We start from the raw sequence: 23964 nt of genomic DNA, 5'->3' as shown, positions 1-23964 counted from the left end.
AATTCCATTACTAAATTTGTACAATTCTAGCCTTTCATGCATTACAGTTTGGAAACTTGTAAACTACCCAAATACAAACCAGTGCTGTGACTAAATATTACAATCTGAAGACATTTACTTATTAGCCATTCTATTATCTCACAAACATGGAGCAGATCAAACCCATTCAAACCTCTTATTTCGAGCAATGAAGTTGCAAATTTCACTCTTAAGTTTGTTCAGCAGGGAGACATACAATTGAAGAAATATTAAATAAACCAAACATTTTAATAAGTATAAAAAAGTTGTTTACTGGTGTTTCTACTATAAAGCTTTGTTCCACAAATCAAATTGATAAAATAATTGAACATGTTTACAGTGATCAGAGACTGCAGTGTAGACATTCCAGCTCACATTTTGTTGACAATTTCAGTACAACGTACATTGTGGTTGAATAATCATTACATATCCAGGACACTGCAAAACTGCAGATGAAGTGCACACCTCGCTGTGGAAGTTTACCCCTTACTTGGTGACTTACTTTCCCGCCTCAGAGAGCACTGTGGGTAAGGATTATATTAAAAACTAAGGTGTATAGCTATTTTTACTGCAGAGATGCAACTGTACAATTGGAATTACATTGACATAATGGATGCACGTACACACACACACACCCCACATTAAATACCAAAATCCCTAAGTTATACGCTAATTCCTTGACTTTAGGCAAAATAGCATCAGCAAAAATGAAAAACATACGAAAGTCAAATAAATAACAAATACAGTTGTTAACTAACATACACAAGGGAACATATTGGCATACTGTAGAATCATGAGTTGGGAAGCACCTCATAATGGGTCATTTACCAGTATTGTATCCCCTTACCTCCCTTCTTTGTTGTTTTATTGTTTCTGGAGAACGAATATAACCTTTTAAATACTGGTGCAAGAATCTTGCATCATTTTCTATCTTGCCACACTTAGGATGCATTCTGTCTTTAAGACCCACAAAGAACCCCAAAATGGTCTAAGTGGTTGCAGCACAACTTTTGCCATCATGTCCTTAATGTCTAGTGTTTTGAGTTCCCTCCCAAGTGAGATTTTACTGGTTTAGCTACACAGTATCTCTTATGATTGTTCTGTCTAATGAAATTGAAGCCAATAAGTAGGATGTTCCCATTTTGTGGCTGATATTTTCCTATTCACTACTCACATGTAGTGGATGGGTGTATAATGTAAATGTATTACATATAGGCTGCTGAAACCATCAAAATAACATTACATTAATAAGTGTCAAATGTGTCTGCTATAATACAGGATCAGCTTTATCAAATGCTATCTCCACATAACATTTTGAACCATGAAATATTTTGTTTGCTATATTTTCCTACAAATTCCATTGAAAACTTGCTGTTAGCTGTGTCACTAAGTTTTCTTACACTCTTCTCCAAGGATTTTTAACTCAAATGTATAACAATCATATCTATGCTAGATACATTTAAAGTAGACATTGAAATTTCAAGTAAAATGAACTGTAGCCACATCTACTGGACTCAATACATGTCCCAACATCTAGATTTACTTTGATAAGTTATACAAATACATAATACATTCTTAAATAAAGGAGGCTCACAATATTAATTTGTGAACCTTTCCACATTATAAAACCACTTTACAGGAATGTGTATCCACCTGTATTACTGTTCTAGAATGCAGTGTCTCTTGTTTTTCAGTCTCCACAGACTACTTTACCAGTTCTTAGGCTTTGGCTATGAAATCTCTTATTTGATTGAGGCAACACTGGTTATTAAGGCTTGTTTGTTTCTCTTCTAAAGATTTATTCTGATGCATTTTCCCGAGTAGGATGACTATCTTGTATCTTCAGGTTCTGTTTTTATGACTTTCCTTTCTATGTTGTTAAAAGCTGAGTGAGGAAAGTCTTTTAAAATGCCAAGGCCTTCTGCAATAAAAGAGGTGGAGGGAGAGAGAGAAGAGAAGATGGTAAATATTGTGTTGAAATAAGCGTCTTCAATTTTTAGCCTACAAAAATGCCAACTGAACCACATGAATGCCGATGATATATCAATGTTCTTAGAAGACAAGATTCTGCCCCACTCATTTTCCAAGGCATATGAGATCTGAACTACAGCAGAACCTCAGTTTTGCTACCAAAAAGTGAAGCATGCCAGTGAGACACTGTTCTGTGACCTCTGTTTACCAGAAAGCAGTGCTCAGCAATACTGCTCTCTGCATGAGCATGCGGAATGTCCCTGGGTGTAGGAAGACTTTAGAATAGAAGGTCCGCCGATAGTCACACAGCCCCTTGTAACAGGCAAGCAGGGTGCAAGAGGGAGGGATAGGCATTGAAAAAACAGACACAGCATTCTGCCAAGTGCGCAAATGGCACAATAGTCTTGGGGAACTGCTACTGTATAACTACCTATGAGACATCTTATTATTCCTAAACTTTGAGGGGGAAGAGTCTTAAGGTTGCTCTTGATATTAAGTCATTGGACCAGTTTGTTTGTAAAATGTTTGGCCAAAGCACAGGCATCTAATTCAGACTTCATAGCAGAAGATGAAAAATATTCTTAATAACATGCAAGAGTTTTCCTGTGTTAAACAGGAGAAATGGTGACCACAAGCCACTGCATAGTGAGGCTAGCAGAGGCACTTGAAAGCTCAGATTATAGAACCAAAACAACAGAAACTGTGCTGTAGCTTAACCAGGTTTTAACAGTTTGGTCCAACCCAGATACACGAGGCTGAATCTTTATAAACAGCATTGAAGGCACTTTTTAAAAAAAAAAGTCTATTTGTAATATCATTTGATCCCACTCACACAGGCTGAGCCAAATCATGTTAAACTCTCTTGTGGCTGAGCATGGTTGTAACAGAAATTGTTCGGCGTGGCTGTGGTGTCTATTAGGCAGATTCTAAGACTCTTGCCTTATGTATGAATTGCATCCCTTGCCTAAAGCATAACTGAAAAATACATAAATCTCTCATCAAATGTTCAGCAGGTTTCCAGATTAGCAAGTCAAACTGAGGTTTCACTTGCATCTTGGTTTCATGTTATCAATCTGCAGAAGGTGTCTAGGAACTAAATTCTTTGTTGAAAGGGATAACTAGGTTTATGGCTCTCCAGAAGCTCTCTGAAAGCCTCCTGTGAATAGACGTTATGGTGCAGCTTGTGGTGCTTGCACCAGATAACACTTACCTGAGGGCTGAGACTTTGCCTCGCCACTGGAGTAAAGTCGGATCAGGTCGCTGCCTAGAGGCCTTCCTACGTGCTGCTCTCCATCTAGCGAAATGTGCTGCAACTGTCTATTTTGCAGATTTGACATTCGGAGATTCAGGGGTCTCTCACCTGAAAAAGATCAATGCTAAAATATTCAGTACTAAGTATGAATCACAGCAACGCTAGGAATCAAAATTAAGGCAAGAAAGGCCACTTCTAAATGTAATCAGTGAAAAAACACATTCTAGATTTCAACTATGCAGGAGAGATTTCCTCTGTTCCTTTCCAGGCTGCCAGTGCTGCTATGGATTGATGCTCAGCCATACCAAATCCATCATTTTGCTCAAAAACATTTCAATGTGCTAAAAATCCTCACTTTCCCATCCATGCTGGTCTGGGTTAATCATAGAATTTAAGGCCAGAAGATACTGTACCACCAATCTGACTTCCTACATATCACAGGCCACAACACACTAAAACAATCAAAGTTAGACCAAAGCATTACAAACCACTGGGGACTAGACAACCATGTACCACAGCAGAGGAAAGGAGAGACCAAGGTGCCCAAGACTCCTGCAATGGTAGAAAAATAATTGAGACTCACTGGGACTGGCCTGAGTATGCAACCCAGATAGATAATCCTACTGGAGTGATCCTCACCCACATGCTGCAGAAGAACTGAAAGCCATCCAGCAAGGCAGCTGCTAACCTGGAGGGGAAAATTCCTTCTTGACCCTACATATGGCACTTGGATACACGTGGGCATATGAGTAACAGCCAACCAGCCAAACACGTGAGAGAAATCACACAAGGGTTCAACAAGCCTTAGATACTATGACTCTTGAAATCTTCACAACTGTGCTCTCTATATTGGGCATTCTTCTACAAATTATTTGTCCAAAACTCACAAAAAAAACCCTGTAATTTGTAATGCCCACTCAAGAAAATAGTTCCTTTGCTTCCCTTTCTACTCTACCTGTTTAAATATTATATTGTTCTTAAGAAAAAAAAGACCTCTGGCTATATTTTGTTACCTCTACTAACAATATTTCATTTAATGGAAGAGACACTATCAATAAAAGCAAAGCCAACCTTCTAACATCCTGAATATAAACACAGATACAAGAATACAATCTGATCCCTCTTCCAACAAACACTGAACATGATATAGGGATTACCATGGGATCCTCTTAGAACATTAAAAGCTGTCAGATGTAAATAAATGTTTCCAATTCTTTGGGACTGATATAGATAGCTCCACAAGTTTTCTTCAGCTATTGTACACCGAGATATTTAACTAGAAGTGGTAACCGACAAGTCACCAGCTATACCTTCTAAGATTAGTAAGCAAAAGAGTAAAAGTCTTCTTCCCGGGAAAAGGTCCTTTGGATCTCAGCCAAAGCCTAGAGGATCCCTTCTCTCTCCCAGGCACTATTTCACTGAAGCTATTACAGTTCAAGCAGAGGAGTAGGATTCTTTACGAACAAAATGCCCCTCCTTAAAAATCACCTGAATTACTCATTGGTTTGATGCCCCTGTAGCATTCCCTGGCTAAGATGCAAGAGACAGGGAACAGGACTATAGTATAGCTCTCCTGCATTGCCATACACTGAACAATGGTTTCATGCCTATTTGTAAAGTTTTAAAGAGAGGTAATCCACAAGCAAAATTCTGGTCCCTGGTACACGAGTCTACATGTAGAACACCTCCACTGAAGTCAATGGAGTATCCCCAGTTACTGAGTAGAATCTGGCTCTATATCTGGTTGTATTATTTAGATCAGTGATTCTCAACCTTTCGACTACTGTACCCTTTCACAAGTCTGATTTGTCTTGTGTACAACCAAGTTTCACTTCACTTAAAAACTACTTACTTACAAAATCAGACATAAAATTATGAAGTATGGCAGCACACTATTACTGAAGAACTGCTTCCATTTGCATTTTTACCATACAATTATAAAATACACCGATTGGCACGTAAATACTGTACTTACATTTCTGTTTGATACTCACTTGGGAGTGTGTTCTGTAGCTGGAGCCCCAGACAGTGAGGCTGAAGACCAAGCCCTGCTGCCTGGGACTGAAGCATGTATCTTAGCTTCGCGGGGCTCCCTGTGACATGGGATCGTGGGCACCAGCCCTGCACTTGTGACCCCTCTAAACTCATCCCATGACCCTCCTGGGAGTCACAACCCCCAGGTTGAGAAACAATGATCTCAATGAGTTGCCCACCTGCTGCAAGACCTCTGCCTACCCACAGAGGTGCACGTAACCGTCATAAATAATATAGCTGGAGCTGACATACCTTAAGCCGAGTTTCGGGACCATCCCCACAGTGGGAGGTCGACAGGAGAAATACCCCTGTGACTTCCGTTATTCCTTGTGAATGCCACAGTCAACAGGGGCGCTTGTCAGCATTTAATTTAGCAGGTCTTTACTAGACCCACTAAATCAAATGCTGGAAGATCAATGCTGCACTGTCAATCTCCACAGCAGTGAAGACAAGCCCTGACAGACTAGGGTCTTTCAGGCAGGGACCTTGTCTTTATTTGTCTGCTTAGCTTCCTCAACACTGATGATGCTATATAAATAACATCAGTACTAAATGACTGCATAACACCAGACAAATTGGGTGGCAGCAATGTCATGCTTGGAACCTACCATACCTTGTCCATCCGCACTGTCTAATGTCATGCCATTGGGGCTGTGCTCTTCTGAGCTTTGTCTGTAGTACCCTGCGGAAAGGCGTCTCTCTGAGTGTTGCAGTCTCTCTAACCCTGCTTGGTTACAAAGAAACTCCATCTGTTTTGCCATCACCTTTTCAGACTGCAAATAGAGCAACAAAAAATATATATATATATATGGATGCTGATGTACAGGAAAAAAATAATACTAGCAGGTAACAAAGCAAGCAGCATAGATATAGTTCTGTTGATGGCCCATACCAGAGGTGGGCAATACTTTTTGCTGGAGCTCCACTCCAAGAATGGAAAGTGGTCAAGGGCCACATGCTTTCATATTAATGGAGGAGGTGCGGGTTCTGGGATGGCGGTTGGGTGCAGAAGGGAGCTTACCATAAGGGATTGGGGTGCAGGAGAGGGTGTGGGGTCTGGGAGGAAAGGAGTTTGGGTGAAGGAGGCAGTTGTGACCTGGGTTAGAGGACTAGGGTGCAGAGGTTTGGGTTATGACCTTGGGCAAGAGAGGATTGTGACCTGGGGCGATGCAGGATTTGGGAGGGGATATTGAGCAGGAGGGGGGAAGAGGGTTTGAGGTATGTGTGGTGGGTGCCAGAGGGTTGGGGTGCCAAAGACAGGTTCTGGCCAGGAGACTTAGTTGCTTGATTCCCAGCCAGCAGCCTTCTCAAGCAGACTCCCTGCCTGCCCCACCCCCACACTGGCTGAAGGGGCCCATGTGGTTTTTGAACAGTTATAAGCCTGAGGTGAGGAGGGAGGGTGCTTTGCAATCTGCCTTTTGACAACAGACAGCTCCCATTGACTGGAAACAGGCCACTGTGATTATGCTGGTGGTGGGAGCACCAGGTGAAGCCTCCCCTTCCTCCCCTGGCCTCTCAGCTGTTCAAACAGAGTCCCGCAGCACCTTCTCTGGGAGCCTGCCTGAGGTTTCACACTGCGTCCATGGGCCAGATCTGGCGCTTGGTGGGCCGCATCCAGCCCGTGGAGGGTATTTTGCCCAGACCTGTCCCATATGTACACATGGCTTTAGTTACCTCAAAACTATCAAGCAAACAAAATATTTTTGCACCCATTAATTTCACACATGCACATAGTGTCTCTCAAAGTGCATAAAATCACATGTTCTGTTTTAGTCCAGCAACATAATATTTATTACTGGAGGAGAACAAACTTTCTGCAATTTAGAACTGCAGTCTACACTTAAAACTCCCAAATGCAAGAGTTTAATGATCAAGTTTAGTCCTACTGAAATAAATGGTTCTATAAAATTTTCCAAGAGCAATGGCAACATCTGCTAAAAACTTATGCCAAGATTTTACCAGACATCTTGGAGTCTTTATTTTAGGAAACAGCAGTACACAAGTTTAAAAATCTGCCATTGTGAAAGTGTAGGATGACAGTATGTTTGTGGGGGATAAAGGTGTGAAATGTCTGTCTAGAAGAAGAACAAGACCTATACACCTCTTGAGAGTGAAATTAAACAATGTAGAGCAACGTGGGAGGGAATGATGTATAAATGTTTGTCATCAACTATAGTGCCAAGAGAATTTTAACTTTCAATATGATCTTGTTCTCAAGACTGTGACTCAACATCTTATTTTTTTTAAAATATCACCCGTTAAAAAAATATGTCGACTCCAAAGAGGAATACAGAAGCATACAAACAAAAATGGAAGCAAAAATTTGCAGAATTAGCACCAAGAGATAGATGCTAGCAAACTGTAAAGTGCATTGACTTCTCTTTGTAGGTATTTTATAAGCGTATTCATTACTACTAATCCCATTAAAAAAGAGCTGATTCTTGCAAGGGGTTGAGCCTCTCTTTGGAGATGTGCCATGACCTCAATTCCCCTATTGACATTTGTGCTCTCAAAAGACAACCCTACAAATTAACTGCCAGTGTAAAGAGAAGACCACATCCTAGGTTCTCTAGTAAAGTGATAACATTGACAGCAGGGAAGGAACCTGTTCTATATTTTTACTCAGACTACTTTAGATATCATCACGATCTATACGAGAATCACAGAATGCTGACTTTAGGTCTTGGTGGGTAGATAAAAGGAGAAACAATTTTCTAACAATTTGCTTTCAAAGTCTCAGAAGGGTAGCTGTGTTAGTCTGTAACTTTAAAAACAATGAATGGTCTTTTGGCATCTTAGAGACTACAAAAATATATACAGTATCATGAACTTTCATGGGCAAAACCCACTTCAGCTCATTTGAAGAAGTGTTTTTTCCCCACGAAAACTCGTGATCCTTTATATATTTTTATTAGTCTCCACGGTGCCAGAGGACTACAGCTAGCTTTCAAGTTTATTAGGATTGATGGTCTACCTGTGGGTTCTGTAATGTTTTAGGATCTTAAACAGTACTTTTAAAAATAAAAGTTTTTCACTTTTATATGCATACATTGTAATGTCAGTACTGCATTCCTTCTTTTTTGTAACATCTAGGTAAAAATTCTTATTTTCTTTCAATGAATGAAGGTAAAAATATAGCGTGTCATAACAGCCTAAAGAGTTAAAGCCATATTAGCAGTGATATTATCTCAACTAGCTCAGGTGATATTTGAGAACTTGAGGTAATGATTTTAGTCATCAAAATACAATACCAAAAGTAGCCTAGAAAGCAACTGTTTCTATTCTAGACAGCATCTCAGTAGAAACCTGATAGTTTTGAGTAGTTTGTCTACCTGCGAATTAAGAGCTGCCAACTCTTCACTTTTGCCTTTGGCCAAGGCAAGTGGTACTTTCTCTTGTTGATAAAGTGTCTGGACCGTGTCCTGGAAATCAGGAAAACCATCCTGTTGAGCAAAAACAAACAGGGTATATGATTTTGTTTTGCTTTTAAAAGAAAAAGCAATGTATCATGTGAGTTAAAAGAGAATCTTCTTTAACTCCTGTGGAAAAACTAGGATTAAGATTCTGAAGCAAATTAACCAAATTATGCTTCCGCAATGCGAGATACTGCAGCACATGTGATCTGGCTCATAGCAGGAGACGTGCAGATCAGAGGTTTGTAAATCCAGAGAATTGCCATTGACATTCGTCGAGTTAATATGTATTAACTAAGCCAGTGTAAGAGAGCAGAATTAGGCCCAATGTTTTATGGTTTTCCTTTGGATTTAGAAGTTTGAGGGTTTTTTTGTTTTTTTTAAAGGAACCAATGCCATAAATGTAGACTACTGCTCTACCTTTGACTATTTGCATCTATAGCGTCCATGAGCCTTGCCATACATGCAGAGACTGATCTCAGATATACAGCAAGGCATGTACTTGCCTATTTTACAGAAAACACAGTAGAAGAATTTAGTAGCTCAGAAAATTGGGCAAATCAACACAAAATTCAACATAGAATTATAGGATTGGAAGAGACCTCAGGGTCCTGCATTGGGGATGGAAGAATCCCAAGCACTGTTACAGGCTGGGGACCAACTGGCTGAGCAGCAGTTTGGCAGAAAGACACCTGGGGATTATGGTGGATGAGAAGCTGGATGTGACTCAACAGTGTGCCTTTGTAGCCAAGGCTAACAGCATATTAAGATGGATTGGGAGGAGCATTTCCATCACATCTAGAGAAATGATTATTCCCCTTTATTCAGCACTGGTGAGGCATCTGGAGTATTGCATCCAATTCTGGGGCCCTCATTACAGAAAGGATGTGGACGCATTGAAGAAAGTTCAGCGGAGGGCAACAAAAACGATAAGGGGGCTGGAGCACATGATTTATGAGGAGAGACGGAGGAATTTGGGCTTATTTAGTTTACAGAAGAGTCGGGGGGGGGGGGGGGAGGTTAGGGAGGGGAGGGAGAAAGAGGACTGATAGCAGCCTTTTAACTACCTGAAGGGGGATTTCAAAGAGGATGGAAAGAGGCTGTTCTCAGTGGCGACAGATGACAGAACAAGGAGCAATGGTCTCAAGTTGCAGTGGAGGAGGACTAGGTTGGATATTAGGAAAAGTTACTTTACTAGAAGCGTGCTGAAGCATTGGTCTAGGTCAGTGGTCCCCAACCTTTTTAGGTTGTCAGGCGCCAGGGGGCGTGGCCGCTTGCCCGCCGGGCGCCAGGGGGCGGGGCCCGGGGGCGCCCCCCCCATCCACGCGCCCAGGGGCGGGGCCCCCTCCAAGGCCCGCGCGCCCGGGGCGGGGCCCCCTCCAAGGCCCACGCGCCCGGAGCCGGCGCTCCCCCTCCCCCCCGCCGAGCGCCTGGAGCCGGCACTCCCCCTCCCCCCCGCCGAGTGCCGCGCGCCCGGGGCCGGCGCTCCCCCCCCCCCCCCCACCGAGTGCTGCGCGCCCGGGGCTGGCGCTCCCCCAGCCGAGCGCCACGCGCCCGGGGCCGGCGCTCCCTCCCGCCGCCTCCCGCCGAGTGCAGCGCGTCCGGCGCTCCCCCAGCCAAGCGCGCTCTCCCCGCAAGCGCCCGGGCGCCATGTGCCCGGGGCCAGGCCAGCCCCGAGCACCTGGCGGGCGCATTGAAATGCCCCCGCGGGCGACATGGTGCCCGCGGGCACCGTGTTGGGGACCACGGGTCTAGGTTGTCTAGGGAAGTGGTGGAATCTCCATCCCTAGAGGTTCTTAAGTCCCCAGCTTGACAAAACCCTGGCTGGAATGATTTAGTTGGGGTTGGTCCTGCTTTGGGGAGGGGGTTGGACTCAGTGTCCTCCTGAGGTCTCTTCCAACCCTCGTATGATTCTAGGTCATTGAGTCCAACCCCCTGCTAAAAGGCTGAAGGAAGCAGGATCTAAAACCAGTGATATCTGTGCCAAAGTAACATTTTTAGGAGGATTGCAGGGAGTACCTATCGCATGTTAGGTACTCATATGCAGGAAGATGGTGCTTGCCTGAAGATTTTATAATCTAAGAAAGGGAAAAATAGCATCCCTAGAAGGAACAGAAAACCCAAACACCTGTAGAATGATTCACTGCCTCTAACTAACAATAGGGTTGCCAGATACTTTCACAAACAATGCCAAACATGGATCGAGGGAAAAGAATGCGGCAGATGCGGCAGGAGAAGAATGTCCTAAGTGGCCTTCCGTCCAAGAAAAACATTTTAAATGTCCGGTATTTTCTTGGGGTTTTTTACCAATCAGAGGCCGCAAATACTGGACTGTTCGGGCCAATACTGTATCCCTGGCAACTCTAACTAACAAAGGAAGGGAGGAGGGGACAGCAGAAGACAATTAGTGAATAATGAGGCCTGGGCAGTCAGTGGTCTATGACACAGGGACATTTGTATCACGTTGAATGTATCGGGGGTCTGCTTCCCCCCCACAGAGAAACTCCCTTTACATCAGCAAGGCTTTCTTCCTTGAGAGGAAGCATCAAGGGCCTGATTCTCATGAAGCTCAACCCACCCAAATTTGTCAAACAGAAAAAATCCAACCCAATGAATATTTACCATTTTAAAACAGCACAAATGCTCTATAGAACCTCACCTTCTGAAAACAGAAAAATGCTCAAAGTGCAATACAAGACACTGGCTACTTTTATGCTTAGACCTAAATTTATTACTGGTTAGGAGGGGTTTTTTTGTTTTTTTAAGGAGAGGCCTCATTCTTTGCCTTTAAATGCCTGACATCCCTATATACATGTAGCTGAAATTTTGAACATGGAAGTATATATGGACATACTGCTATAAAATGTACTTGCATATATTTACACTAGTAATCAAGCACCAGTAAAATTGAAGTCCTTTTTTCAAAAGCAGGCCCACAGAATACAAATGGTTTCTGTTGCTGTGTCTTACCTTCACATATCTTTCTTCAATAGGTAACTGAATTCTGGATCATTTTCTGAGATGTGCCCCTATCACACTGGTCTTTTGCTCACAAAAGCCTTATGATACAGGAATAGATGATTCAGAAAGTAGTAACAGAAGGTTATGCAATTCCATGTGACATCCATCTATGGCCTACTCCTAGCTAAGCAAGCCTTTCCCCATTGCTACCTAGTGTGGAGAAGACCCTTATTACACAGATCTCATGTTTTCTTCCATGCTGTTCAGTTCTTTCTAAAGTGGTTTCTTACAACAGATGTTCTCAGTCTCACGTGTCCTTTTCCTCATCTCCCATGACATTTTTCTTGCACGAAGAGCAGATTGTAATGCTTCTGTTCTTGTAATCAGGGAGAAAGAAATCCCACACCTCTGATCTTGGTTCTCCTTTCAACCTGCCTGGCAATGGTGTAGGTGGGCACTGACTGCAGATGTTTTAGTCTCGCATTCCCCTCTGGGTCTCTTACTCCCACTGAGCTTTTTGAACTTGACTGTCTCAGGTTCTCCCACTCGTCCGCCTCTATTTTAACATTGCCATTCACTTGATGAGGAGTCCTTTGTATTACCAGCACACAGAAGAGTAAGAACTTTCTACTTCTTCACTTCTTTCCCCTCCTGGCTGTCAATACTATATGTGGAAAGCAAACCTATTCACACACAATTTACAAAGGCAGAAATGAGTGGGATGAGTAGCCACACTCTCTATGCCATTTGTGCAGTGTACCTGTGACTTGTTTTGTTTTCTGAGCTGCTGCAGCTCATTGCTTTGAAAAGCATTACCAGTGACTCATCAGTGAGGACAAAATAAGGGGCACCCCTCTTCCCCTTCCAGCAACACCTTTCACAGAACAACAAGGCTGCTTAGTGGGAGAAGGGAAATACTGTTTGTATCTTTATTCTCCCCTACTGCTCTTTGTCCAGAAGAAATTTAACAGCCCTAGCGCTTTCTTTTGATTCACTCCCAAGTCCTACCCCAAGTACAGTAACTCCATTCTGTCTCCCGTATACGCTACTCTCTTAGCCTGTTTTGCTAGAATCTCTCTCTTTTCTCTACCCACAGCCTCCCCCTCTATCAACAAAATGGGAAGGGCACATGGGGGGAAGGGGTAAGAGAAAGGCTCTACAGGTAATCTGATATAAATTTGTAGTCTTCTGTTTCTTTGTAATGCTTGTATGAATTTAGTGCTTATGAAGAGGAAGAATTTGCAAGAGTGGAAGGCAATGTGTAACTTTGCCTATATGGCCCTGCTGGAATACCTACATCAAGCCTAGCTTGCAAAATACCAGATAATGTTTGCCTGTGTCCTAAAGCAGTAATTTATACTCATGCAATGTGCAATACAAAACATTTCCAAATAGCACAGTAGCCTTTCACACCACACTCTGAAGAGGTATGACTATCTAATTGGCAAGGCAATGGCAAATCATGCTCCAATGTTCCAATCCTGCCTCAAGCGATAAGTGAAATGACCTTTCAAAAAGAAAAGGCAAGATCAGACCTTATGTCTCCACCAGAGAAAAGCCAGAACACTAACCTACTGTGCTTGCTCTCTATATTCAGACAGAAGATGCAGCAAGTACAACTTTCAAAGAATGGATAGACACTATTTCCATCCAGTATGGAGAGAGAATTCTGCAAGATTTGCTGAAATGTTTTCTCCTACTTATCCTTTTGTTAGAAAAATATTGCTAACGAAAAAAAAAGTCAATACTAAGATGTTTTCTTGGGAAAATAACCCTGCAAATGTAATGGAATAGTCTAACTATATATTTTTAAAAAAATAATAGGATCTGAAATATAAATTAGAGCCACAAACCATTAACACGATGAGATAATGGTCTTGCCACATAAATGGTATCTCCAATATAGAACTTCAAAACAGAAAAACATGTTGGTACATTTGGGTGTCATCACTTCAGCATCAGTTAGTACTATAGCCTCTTTAATGAAACAATATTTTCATTTGGTACATCGGTGTAACAAGAAAAAAGATCTAGAAAATTTTTTTGTGGACTAAAGATATTCAATCCTTCGGGGGGGGGGGGGGGGAAATCACACAATCAAACTACGCACTCTTAAAAGAAGCAGAAAGAGAGTGAACGTATTTCTTCTGATATATTGCACTGAGAACATGGCCTGAAAGTAGTGAACAAAAAGCCTGAAGCTTCACTGCTCTGTATATATGACAATGCTTTCTCTTAGTGGTATTTAAGTCTCCTTTTCCACACAACAGCCTAAAGTTTCAGCTTAAGCCTACTGTTTTTCCCCATGTTTCCATTTTTTACCTATAAAAAAATCCTACCAAAAAAATTACTCCCCTGTGGCTTATTTCAGTTGCTTAATAATTAACTACTACTGAAGAAAGGAAAACAATTCCTAATGATGAGATCTCATACTATGGAACAGTCTAGCAAGAGAAGCTGTAGAAGCATCACTGCTTGAGTAATTTTAAACTAGACTGGACAAAAAACACTGGAGAATATACTATAAGGAACTATAGTACTGTGTATTGTCCAAGGATAGTGATGATGCAGAGATGACTTAATAGTGCTTTTTCTACCTCTAAATTTTGGGGTTATAATGCTAAGAAACCAAGACAGAATTACCAGCATGGAGGCTGAGAGTAAAAACCTTCCGAGCACACATTCACACAATTCAAATTATGTATTTGCAAATGCTGTCCGGTGCTGTTATCCCGGTGTTGCACAATAAAATGGGCAGGATGCAAAATGACTACATTTTTAAAATTCTTTATTTATATCTGGTTTTCAAAACTAATTTCTTATTTTCAAGGGGAAAGTGTGCTTGACTGAGTATTTGCCAGATGAGAATGGGCTTTGTATAGATAACAAATACAAAGCCTTGTACTACATTGAAATAATGGAGACTACATGCGCCATATCATTCCTCACGGAAGGCATTAAATATGAAAAAGTGCCATTCCCTTGCACTGCAAACTCTTATATTAGTGTTACATAATGAAGAACACATACAGAACACATACATCCATTAAATGCTGCTATAATGCAGACCCACATCGTAATGTACTATATCATTAATTTTAGTTTTGTAGCTCATACAAAGAGAACTATAGATGCATCAGATGGATAAAAGAGCAGCAGTGAAGAGGCTAATCAGTTAAAAAAAATCAGTTCTGAATTTTGGATGATTCAAAGCCCACTGAAGACCACAGAAAGACTCCCACCAATTTCAATGAAATTCAGCTTTATAAACACTCCCCCCACCGCCGCCAAAAAAAACCAAACACCCCCTCACAAAAAAAAAAAAAAAGCACACCACACCATGGGAGGATATTGCCTAGAACTTGCAGTGCATTTTCCAATGGGAAGTCTCCCACTCACGCATGGAAAGCATAGTACTTGGACTAGATGTTCTATGGGGATCACAGGGCAGAATTTTGGCCTGTATTTTATAATCTAAAGAAAACTAGCGCAGCATGCACTTTCTACACATCTAACTTTTTTTAAAATCAAAAATAGGATACAAACAAAAACCATCTGAATCATCTATTTGATGTTTATTTTTCCTAATATAATATTAATACTGAGACAGTGGTGCCTAATTAAACATAAAATTATTTTCTCTAAGTTTACAGAACTGTGTCAGAGCCTTATAAAATGTTTCTTAAGCCACAGAAAAACAAATAAAAATCACACAAGACAACAGAGTTTAGTGGAAGGAAGATCTCTATATAAGTAACCTCTGATAACTTCCCCCACATTGGTCTCTCAGGGTGGACACAATTTGTCTCCCAATCTCACAGCCCAAATCACAGAGACTGCAGAAAAAGCCTGACAATCCTTTGGAATCTGCAGCAAGTGCACTGTACAGCAGTGGCCATACGTCTATGCCAGCTCTGCCTGCAACAGTGTAATTCCCCCACCCCGCCACCACTTTTCCTCTAATCTGCATCGTATTTTCTCATGAACCACACACAGATCCCTGGACCAAAAATGAAGAAAGTCATCACAGACAAAATGGATACTGCTATGCGAAATTGTAAGCTGTCAGCAAATTCTAAGTTACCAGGTGTTCTGTTTCTCTTAAGTTCTCTAACTTAGGGGCAAATCATTTTTTTCCCCCCACATAAAACTTGGCATATAGTAATCACACTATCATACCTCTAGCTTAATTCTCTTCGGTGACAGTTCATCTCTATCTCCACATTTAGATCTAGAAGGAAAAAACAACATAGTATTAAAAAATAATGTCACTATCCTGGTTTTACATAAAAAAATAGAGCACCAAATAGATCTCTGCTATTACTCATATTATTATTATTAATTTAACACCCTTCAAGGGTGAATATGGCCCACTTAGTGGGGGAAAAACTCTCAACCACTCAGTTCATACTGTGGAAGGCATCTGGAGTACTCAATAAGCAAGGATTTGCAGAATTGGGCAGAAACAGAAAGCAGCAGAAATTCAACTAAGGGTAAAAAAATGTGGTTGACAGGATACAGTGATAGAGCTGAAAGACTTACTGTGTGTTAGTCAGCTGTTAAAGAGAAAGGGCATTACAGGGGAAAAACAAGAGGAATGAAATCAGGGCAAAACTAGACAAGATCATGCAATGGGAGGGGAAAAAAGGAACCCAAATAAATTGAGCTAAATTATGGTGAAAGTCAGTCCTGTGCAGAAGAATAGCACAAGGCCCATTCATCACCTAAGTCCTCAAACAAACAACCCCCTCCCCCCCCACACACAGAGTACATAGGCCTATGTGCTGGAGTTGTGAACACATACATTCCACCTAAAAGCAGAAAGTTTCAGCATGATCTTTATGACTAAATGCCCTTTAGCCTCTGTTACCCAGGATTGGGGGAAGACCCTAGCACAGCCAGACATGTGCATTAGCCAATAATCTTTAAAAATTTCTGAAAATATATGAAAAATGTATTTTCAACACAATTGTAATATCTGAGAGATTTTCACAGTACTATATAGAATACACTGAAAAACATTAGCTCAATGGGTCTGCTTTGTAAAATGCATTAATTCTGCCATGCACAGATATTAATTAGACGTAAAGCCTATCCTGTTTTCCATTGACTGATCTGATTATATTAAAAAGGGGCACTTAAATTTGATCTCAAATTATTATTTTTAAAACAAGTGTTTATAATTACCCTTGTCTTTCATACATGCTCTAATGAGGTTACTTAAGCCTTGCTGATTTATATTAGCCTTGAAATCATAAATTTCTTAATTTAAAATATTTGCTTCTCAGTCATAGTATACCGAAGGAGATATATGGTTACTGTATATGGAGAACCAAAAGGCAGGTGAAAGAATTAAAATAACTACATGCCAATAAAAGTGATTTTAACACTATGAAAAGTTCCATGGTTTAAACTTTACACAGTATTACCAACATTTTCTATTTTTCATATGTATGTGCTCCCTCCTGCCTAATGTAAACATTTTGTTAGCTGCAGAGGAGGAAGAATTAAAAGAGCTTTCTAATGATTCACATTTCAATTCTATTAAATGGATTACTTAATTGAAAATAAAGTTCCCTTGAGTTCATTAAAAGCTTACTTGGTGGTCCTGTAAGTGTACTTGTATGTAACTTCTCGAGAGATCTGCCGAGCCAGAGCAAAGAGTTCATCTCTCCTGGTTAACAGTGCATTATCTTTTACACACAGCTGAGCGGCTGCTTCATTAACTGTAAGCTGGAAGTTAAACACAAAAAGAGATTCTTGACTTCCTCAAAATATCACCTACTGACCCTTGTAAAAGTATCCAGCCATGTGAAAGGATAACAGATTTTAACACTGAGTCACATTACTTATTTTATATTGAATATGGAGGATTTCCTCTAATTGTGTATACTCATCTTTTCCCAGACGATTGCCTCAATTATAGACAAACATGGTAGATACATTTAGTGAGAGAATGTGTCTGTCTGTTCAAGAACTCCTCCGAAACAGTAAGAATGAGGACCACCAAATTTGATATATAGTTTCCTCTTATAACTTAAAACACGGTAAGGGTTTGAATGTGCCAAGAAAATGAGATTTTCCTGGAATGGGATTGCTGCTCATAAAGCCACAGAGAAAAGAAACAGAAACAACAGCAGGTGAAAGGGGCTGGCTGAGGATTCATTCCTCCTGTCCGGGACTGCCCCAGCCCTGACCCCAGGTACCTATTAGGGAGGGCTGACACCCCCCATTTGTACAGGAACACTGCTGGTTGTTCCCCTTTGTCAGGGAGTGAAGAGAAAGTGCACAGGTTGCTAAGGAGAGAAGGGAACATACAAGTCTGGACCTGCTGCAGCCAGGGACATACACCCTTCTCCCAGCTGTGCCTGCTAGAGAGCTGCAGCTGCCAGGAACAGGCACTTCTCATCTGGCCTCAAGCTGCTACAGTGAGAGAGGGTTGGGATAATGCTCTACCCTGGGGAACCTGCATACTGAATCCCTCATCCCTAAGCCCCACCCTAAGCAATGACTTACTGAAGCATAAATATTTTCATTTTATTTTCCAAAAACAAAAATTGAGTTAAGGTCCCAAGCAATGCTGGGTAAATCTTGTAGTTTTTCATAAATGCCAGTGCAGGAGCACATGCATAAGGCTTGAAAAATCCACTTGACAGTACTGCGTAGGAAGATTTCCCGACTGAATGACGTGTAAGTCATCAGTTTCTGCAAAATGTAAATTGTCTCAAAAAACTTACTTTTCTCACCCTTATACTTGTGAAGATTAACTCTGAAGATGAACCAAATCTAAACAAATGCAATGAATTCTTCCTGAACCTGCTAGGACACCAGCCCAGTGCCTCTATGGTTGCCCATAGCTTTAAAAAAAACAGCCAAATAAAATCTACAAGGCTCAAGACAGTTTCACTACTGCTATGGAATTCTGTAGGAAGCAGTGAAACTTTAAGAACTATTTCGGTGTCATGATTTTGCTATTTGAGAAACCTACCAAGAGCAACAAAGAAGAGAGACACTGAAATTATTAATGGAGGCAGATAACCCAAAACATAGATGCTAGAGAAGTTGTAGCTCCTCCCTCTTGTTACAGCAGCCAAGAGGGCAGCTAGCACTTGGCATTTATCAGATACATACCAGCCAGAGGCTGATAGGACAGATTTATCCTCCAAGTAGTAACCAGTAACACCACCTATTAGAGGTCTCCCCTCCTGCCTGCTTTCCAAGAGCTGGATTTTCAGGGTACTGGGCTTCTTGCTGGAGCATTCTCCTGTGGCATCTGTCAGTCGGGCCACTGGAAACCTACAGTACATATATTTTTCAAATGTAGTCATGATGGTCTTTATGAATCAAGTTCTAATGCTCTCTGCCGTATATAGTGTGGGAGTACAAAGTTCTAAGGGCAACAGACACACTGCAGTTCAATGTATAGGGATAGAGGTGGCCAAAGCGTGCGTACACAGATATAGCGACACAATATCTAGTAGCTTTCTGCACCAGCACAGAGGTGGAGGAGTCTGAGGGCAGAACAACAGGCTTGCAATTACTCTGACGCATTGGAAAAAAACATGAACTCCTCTCTCCCGTCTCTCCTCCCTCCAATCAGTGCTTTACACCTTGATATGTAGAAAGCCTTCCCCACATCTCTCATGAAGATCTCTTTCATAAACAGGGCTTTTAAAAAAATTGGTCCTAACAGATTAATCTGGTCACACAAACTTTTTATTCACCAAACAAGTTTATTAGTTTGGAGTTGAAAGTTTTCTGGAAATACAACTTAAAATTACCTTCAATTCAATTAGAGTCTGCAACATGACCTGTTTTGTGGATTTAAAGAATAGTAAGAAGCGGAGATAAAGGAGCATTGCTGAGACTCTTAGGTTGAAGAAACCTCAGAAGTAACCAAGGTGGTTAAAAAAAACCCAACAATTAAAAAACAAAAAACCAGATTTTTTATTTAAATCTGTTTTTTTATTTAAAAAAAATACTATTATTTCTCATTAAAAAAAAGTTACAATTAAATCACCTCACAAACATGCTACACCTATGCTTACAAACTCACAAAAATGAATTAATGGCTCTAGTCTGTCCAGCCTAACTACCAGGTCTTGCTTCTTGAAAGTTCCAGGCATCCAATTTCTGTATCACAACAGACTAAAGTAACATGTGCAAAGAAAGATGCAAGTTAAGATTGTTTCTGTTCTGCGCTTATGTGGTGGTGTACCTGTGCCAAGCATGGCAAAGTTAATTAAGACATTGTCTTAAGGACAGAGAGACAATACACAGGGAAAGGATGGAGGCAACATAGAAAGGAACAATGGAATGGACTGAAAAGAAAAAGGGAAGATGTTATTCAGCGCATACTTTTGCCACAGAAAATTGTCATGGCTTCTGAATGTAAAAGAGCCTATCTGTGAATATTTTGAAGACATTAGTTGCCTGGGTAAAAAAGGAAAATGTGTCAATTGTAATCAGTATAAACAGAAAATGCAAGAATGAAACATCATAAGGAAAACTGCTTAATGGGCGCAAATGATGCAGATATGTCTGAAGAACAATGTGGATCAACTATGCAACACATCTGTGATTTAACAAGTAAATTCTCAAGCTATTTGCTATGTTGGATGTTGCGAGAAAAAAAAAGTTTAGCTTAGCTAATACTTATGGCTTGTTTAATTAGGTCAGTAGGTTTAGAATCACCCAAGTATACAATACAGAACCCTGCAGTAAAAGAAATTTAGAGTTGCCATTGAGTGTCATTTTCTTATTTTATATAACACTACCGTGCTGCACTCTGTGTTTACTATGCTCACCAACTCCTCCCCCACCCACCGGAGAACGATGGTATCATTCTGTCGCCCAGCAGGAAAAACTTTTTTATATAGAGATAATACAAGCCTCTTATTTTGGAATATCATGGTCAGACCATAATGATGATACCATAAGTCCTTTCCCTATTTTACTTCAGCATAATTCAGCTTCCCCAAAGAAACCCCCATTCTATACTTGTTTTCCATCTAGCTTACTCCAAAAATTAAGTGCACTCTAAGTACAGTCAGTTTTAGCTTTTTTGGTAACATGGAATCAGATCTGCATCAAAATGAAAGTGGGAGTGGGAAAGATGAGAGCTAGCTGTAGAAGTTAAGGACACCATACATTTAGTATTATGGGGACTTGTCTATTAGAATTAAAAACATTTGAAAAATAAAAAAAGTTTAAGGCAGACAACAGACTAACTCAGGAGACTGCTGTCACTGCAAATGTGAAGTATTTATGTAACACTTAAGTTTTAGTTTAATAAAATATGAGTGCTATTGTATTTGTGCATGTGATTTAGTTCTTACCATTTCTACTATACTGTGACTGCATCTGCAGCTTGACATAGTACATAATACGTTGATTTTTATTAATTTAAAAGATAGGTAATGAGTATATAAAAAAACCAAAATACACCATCCTACATGTTGTAAAATGCTGTAAATTAACATGTTTTAGTGTTCAGATTTGCACTATTGTTTGAAGAAATGTGAAGGGTTTTTTTGTGATTTAAATCACCTTGATTTAAATCAATCCACCCTAGAAGTAGCTACTATTCATAATTTGTTATACGTTTTTCATGCGCTCTATGTGAATTTACACTAAAAACTACACTATTTACAATATAGACCTGAAGACCCACTAGAAGCTTCTGCACTACATATATTTAATAGACATGTATTTTCTGGTCCTTCAGTCACTGAAAGATCAAAATGCTTCTGAAGTCAGATGCACTAGAGTAACAGTATTAGAGCTATTTTATAATTCAGTTACAGTCTACTGTGCAAATACATCATTAAAATCATGAGTAAGACAGTTACCTAGTACATCAGAAAACTTAAAGGGTGATTTAAAAATATAGCTGTATTTCTCTGTAAAAGGTAACAAAAACAAAGGCAAGAGATTTATGAGCACAACACTCATGAAAACTGGTATTCAAGTGTTAATCTCTGTATAGTTCTTTTCGTTTTACTATGATTTAAATTTCCTTTGAGGATCATTTTTCAAACATAATGCTTGCTACTTCAACATCAGTACACTTGCATAACAATTTTTGTAAGTTCATAACTGGATATAGTCTTAGAAAGTTGCAATAATAAGAGTGCAAATTATTTTGTTTACTCCTAGTAATTGCTCTCATATAATACTCAAGGAGAGCCAACCGGTGGGTTTTTTGGGTGGGTTCAGGAGGGTCTTTACCTCTTAGCCTCTCCATGATCACTGCAAATCCAGCCTTATTGATCCAGAAGTACCTGTGATGGCTTCCTCTCTTTTCAAAAGGCAGCAGACTGCAGCCAGCAGGTAGAAAATTTCAGTGCTGTGCCTTACAAAGTAAGAATCCCTATGCCTTCCCTTCCTGGGCATCCTAACTGTAAAAGCCATTTTCAGCAATAATTCTAATTAAATATACATTTGCATCACCAGAGTTAGAGGATTCCCCAGCCACACATGGACACAGAGAAAATTAAATACCCAGGCTCCCCCCGGCTCAATTCAGTCTTCAAAAATAATCAAAGTGAAGTCTAACAACATTAATTACTTGTGTTTGCTGCTCCTGTGTTTTCTTCTCTTCATTTAGCTTAAACGTGATTTTCTTGTGTTTTACGTGAAGTCATATAAACACCTAAATATTAAATACAAATGTAAAATGGGGCTAAATCAAACACCTAAGAGTCCCCAAATTCAAAAGTACGGCCGAAACAATCTTCCTTTAATTCAGTCCTTTGTGCCTCAGTCTCACTGCACAAGAACACCCCATGTTTGAAAACGTATGCAAAATTGAGACGATGGAATAGGTTAAAGACAGTATTTTAATATTAACTCAGAACCGCCTTGTTTGGAAGGTTTTAGGTCAGACCTTAACATCAATGTTAATTTTATTTTTTTCCTTTGTAGATAGTTATGATTAAAAAAAATCCATCAGACTTTTTAAAAGAGTGCCTACCGCCCACAACTATCTCCAGTTTCTAGTGACTGCTCAGAGCTTTTGAAAAGTGGAATATCTGTGTGTACCTCACATGGTAAGGGATGAGAGGTTTGAAGAGAAGCTCTGGATAAGCTTCAAAGCTTGTCTCTCTGGCCAAAAGAAGATGGTCCAATAAAAGATATTACCCCACTACTATATATAAACAGAAAGTAACGAATCCTGACTCTCCCACAATTTTCCCTACTCTGTTTAGCTTGTATTTTTAATATGCAGCACATCCTTCACTGTAGCAGCTTCTTCAGAGCCATGAACTCACAAGATAACTTAATGTTCAGTACAGGACAAGTACTCTTGTTGAGATTCAACCCAAGTAACTCATCTGAATGCTGGGGAATTCTCCATGGGAAGGATCTCCTTCCCAGGCTTCATTGTGTCGCTGCAGCTGCAACTGCAGACAGAAGGCTAGAATACTTTTCCCTCTCATAGAACAGAGGCTCGGAGAGAGACAGAGAGTGAGTGTGTGTGTGTGTGTAGTCACTGAAGATACAACCTGCCCCAAATCCTGACTGTACAACAATGTACACAGATCTCCCAGAGCCTGCGGGGATGGCACAGGACTCACTGGGACTTTTCAAATTCTTCCTCTATACCTCATGCACTGAGACCGCACTTGGCCTGCAGTCACAGTGTAACTAAGGATGTTAACTAGAGGTTAATTGACTAGTCTAGTGTCCATGGAATTTCCATTCACTACTCAACTAGCCTATAGGCACTTCCGCATTCCTCTGTTGAAATGTACAAGAGCCCCAGCGGGGCATTCAAAGGAGGAAGTCCCGCTGACTCCGGGCTGCACGCAAATGCCAGCTTTGAAATGCACAAGAGTCCCCAGCAAGGGCTCTTGAGCATTTCAAAGCGGCAGCACAGCACGGAGCCTGAGGTCAGCGGGGGCTCAGAGTCCCCACTGACCGCGTGCTCCATGCCGTGCTGCCACTTTGAAATGCCACATGGAGCCGGAGTGAGCTGTTGACTCCCTAGCTAATCCCAGGCTCTAGCATGGCATTTCCGCAGAACCCAGGATCAGCTGAGGAGTCCCCAGCTGACCCCGGGATCCATGCTGGCAGCACTGCACAACTGAGCCAGGGATCAGCTGTGCAGCACCGCCCCTTTGAATGCCACCTTGGCTTTCAAAGTGGCAGCACCCCGGGCTCAGCTGTCTGGTGCTGCTGCTTTCAAGTACTCCTCCTTCTCCCTCTTTTGCTGCCTCTGAAAGAGGCAGTGGGGGGGGGGGGAGGGTGAATCGACTAATCAACTGACTATCCGATAAGCATTTATCTATCAGATAGTCGATTAGTCTTTAA

The 23964-nt window shown here is 40.9% G+C and overlaps 1 protein-coding gene across 2 annotated transcripts in view; it reads right to left on the bottom strand.

Annotated features, from left to right (window-relative positions):
- Positions 1-248: 248 nt before the first annotated feature.
- Positions 249-23964, bottom strand: part of NAB1 (NGFI-A binding protein 1) — a 43339-nt gene continuing 19623 nt past the window's right edge. For both annotated transcript variants that reach the window (XM_075934191.2, XM_075934190.2), the window contains 6 exons: positions 17249-17382; positions 15829-15880; positions 8608-8718; positions 5889-6048; positions 3200-3349; positions 249-1939 (listed from right to left, as the gene is read on the bottom strand). In XM_075934191.2, the coding sequence (XP_075790306.1) occupies positions 1848-1939; positions 3200-3349; positions 5889-6048; positions 8608-8718; positions 15829-15880; positions 17249-17382 (699 nt within the window). In that variant the 3' untranslated portion in view covers positions 249-1847. The remainder of the gene's footprint in view (positions 1940-3199; positions 3350-5888; positions 6049-8607; positions 8719-15828; positions 15881-17248; positions 17383-23964) is intronic.

The sequence above is a fragment of the Pelodiscus sinensis genome, chromosome 7 (assembly GCF_052426305.1).
Source record: "Pelodiscus sinensis isolate ZL-2025 chromosome 7, ASM5242630v1, whole genome shotgun sequence".
Lineage (NCBI taxonomy): Eukaryota > Metazoa > Chordata > Testudines > Trionychidae > Pelodiscus > Pelodiscus sinensis.
Note: the sequence above shows the minus strand (reverse complement) of the source record. Positions and strands in the feature narration are given on the sequence as shown.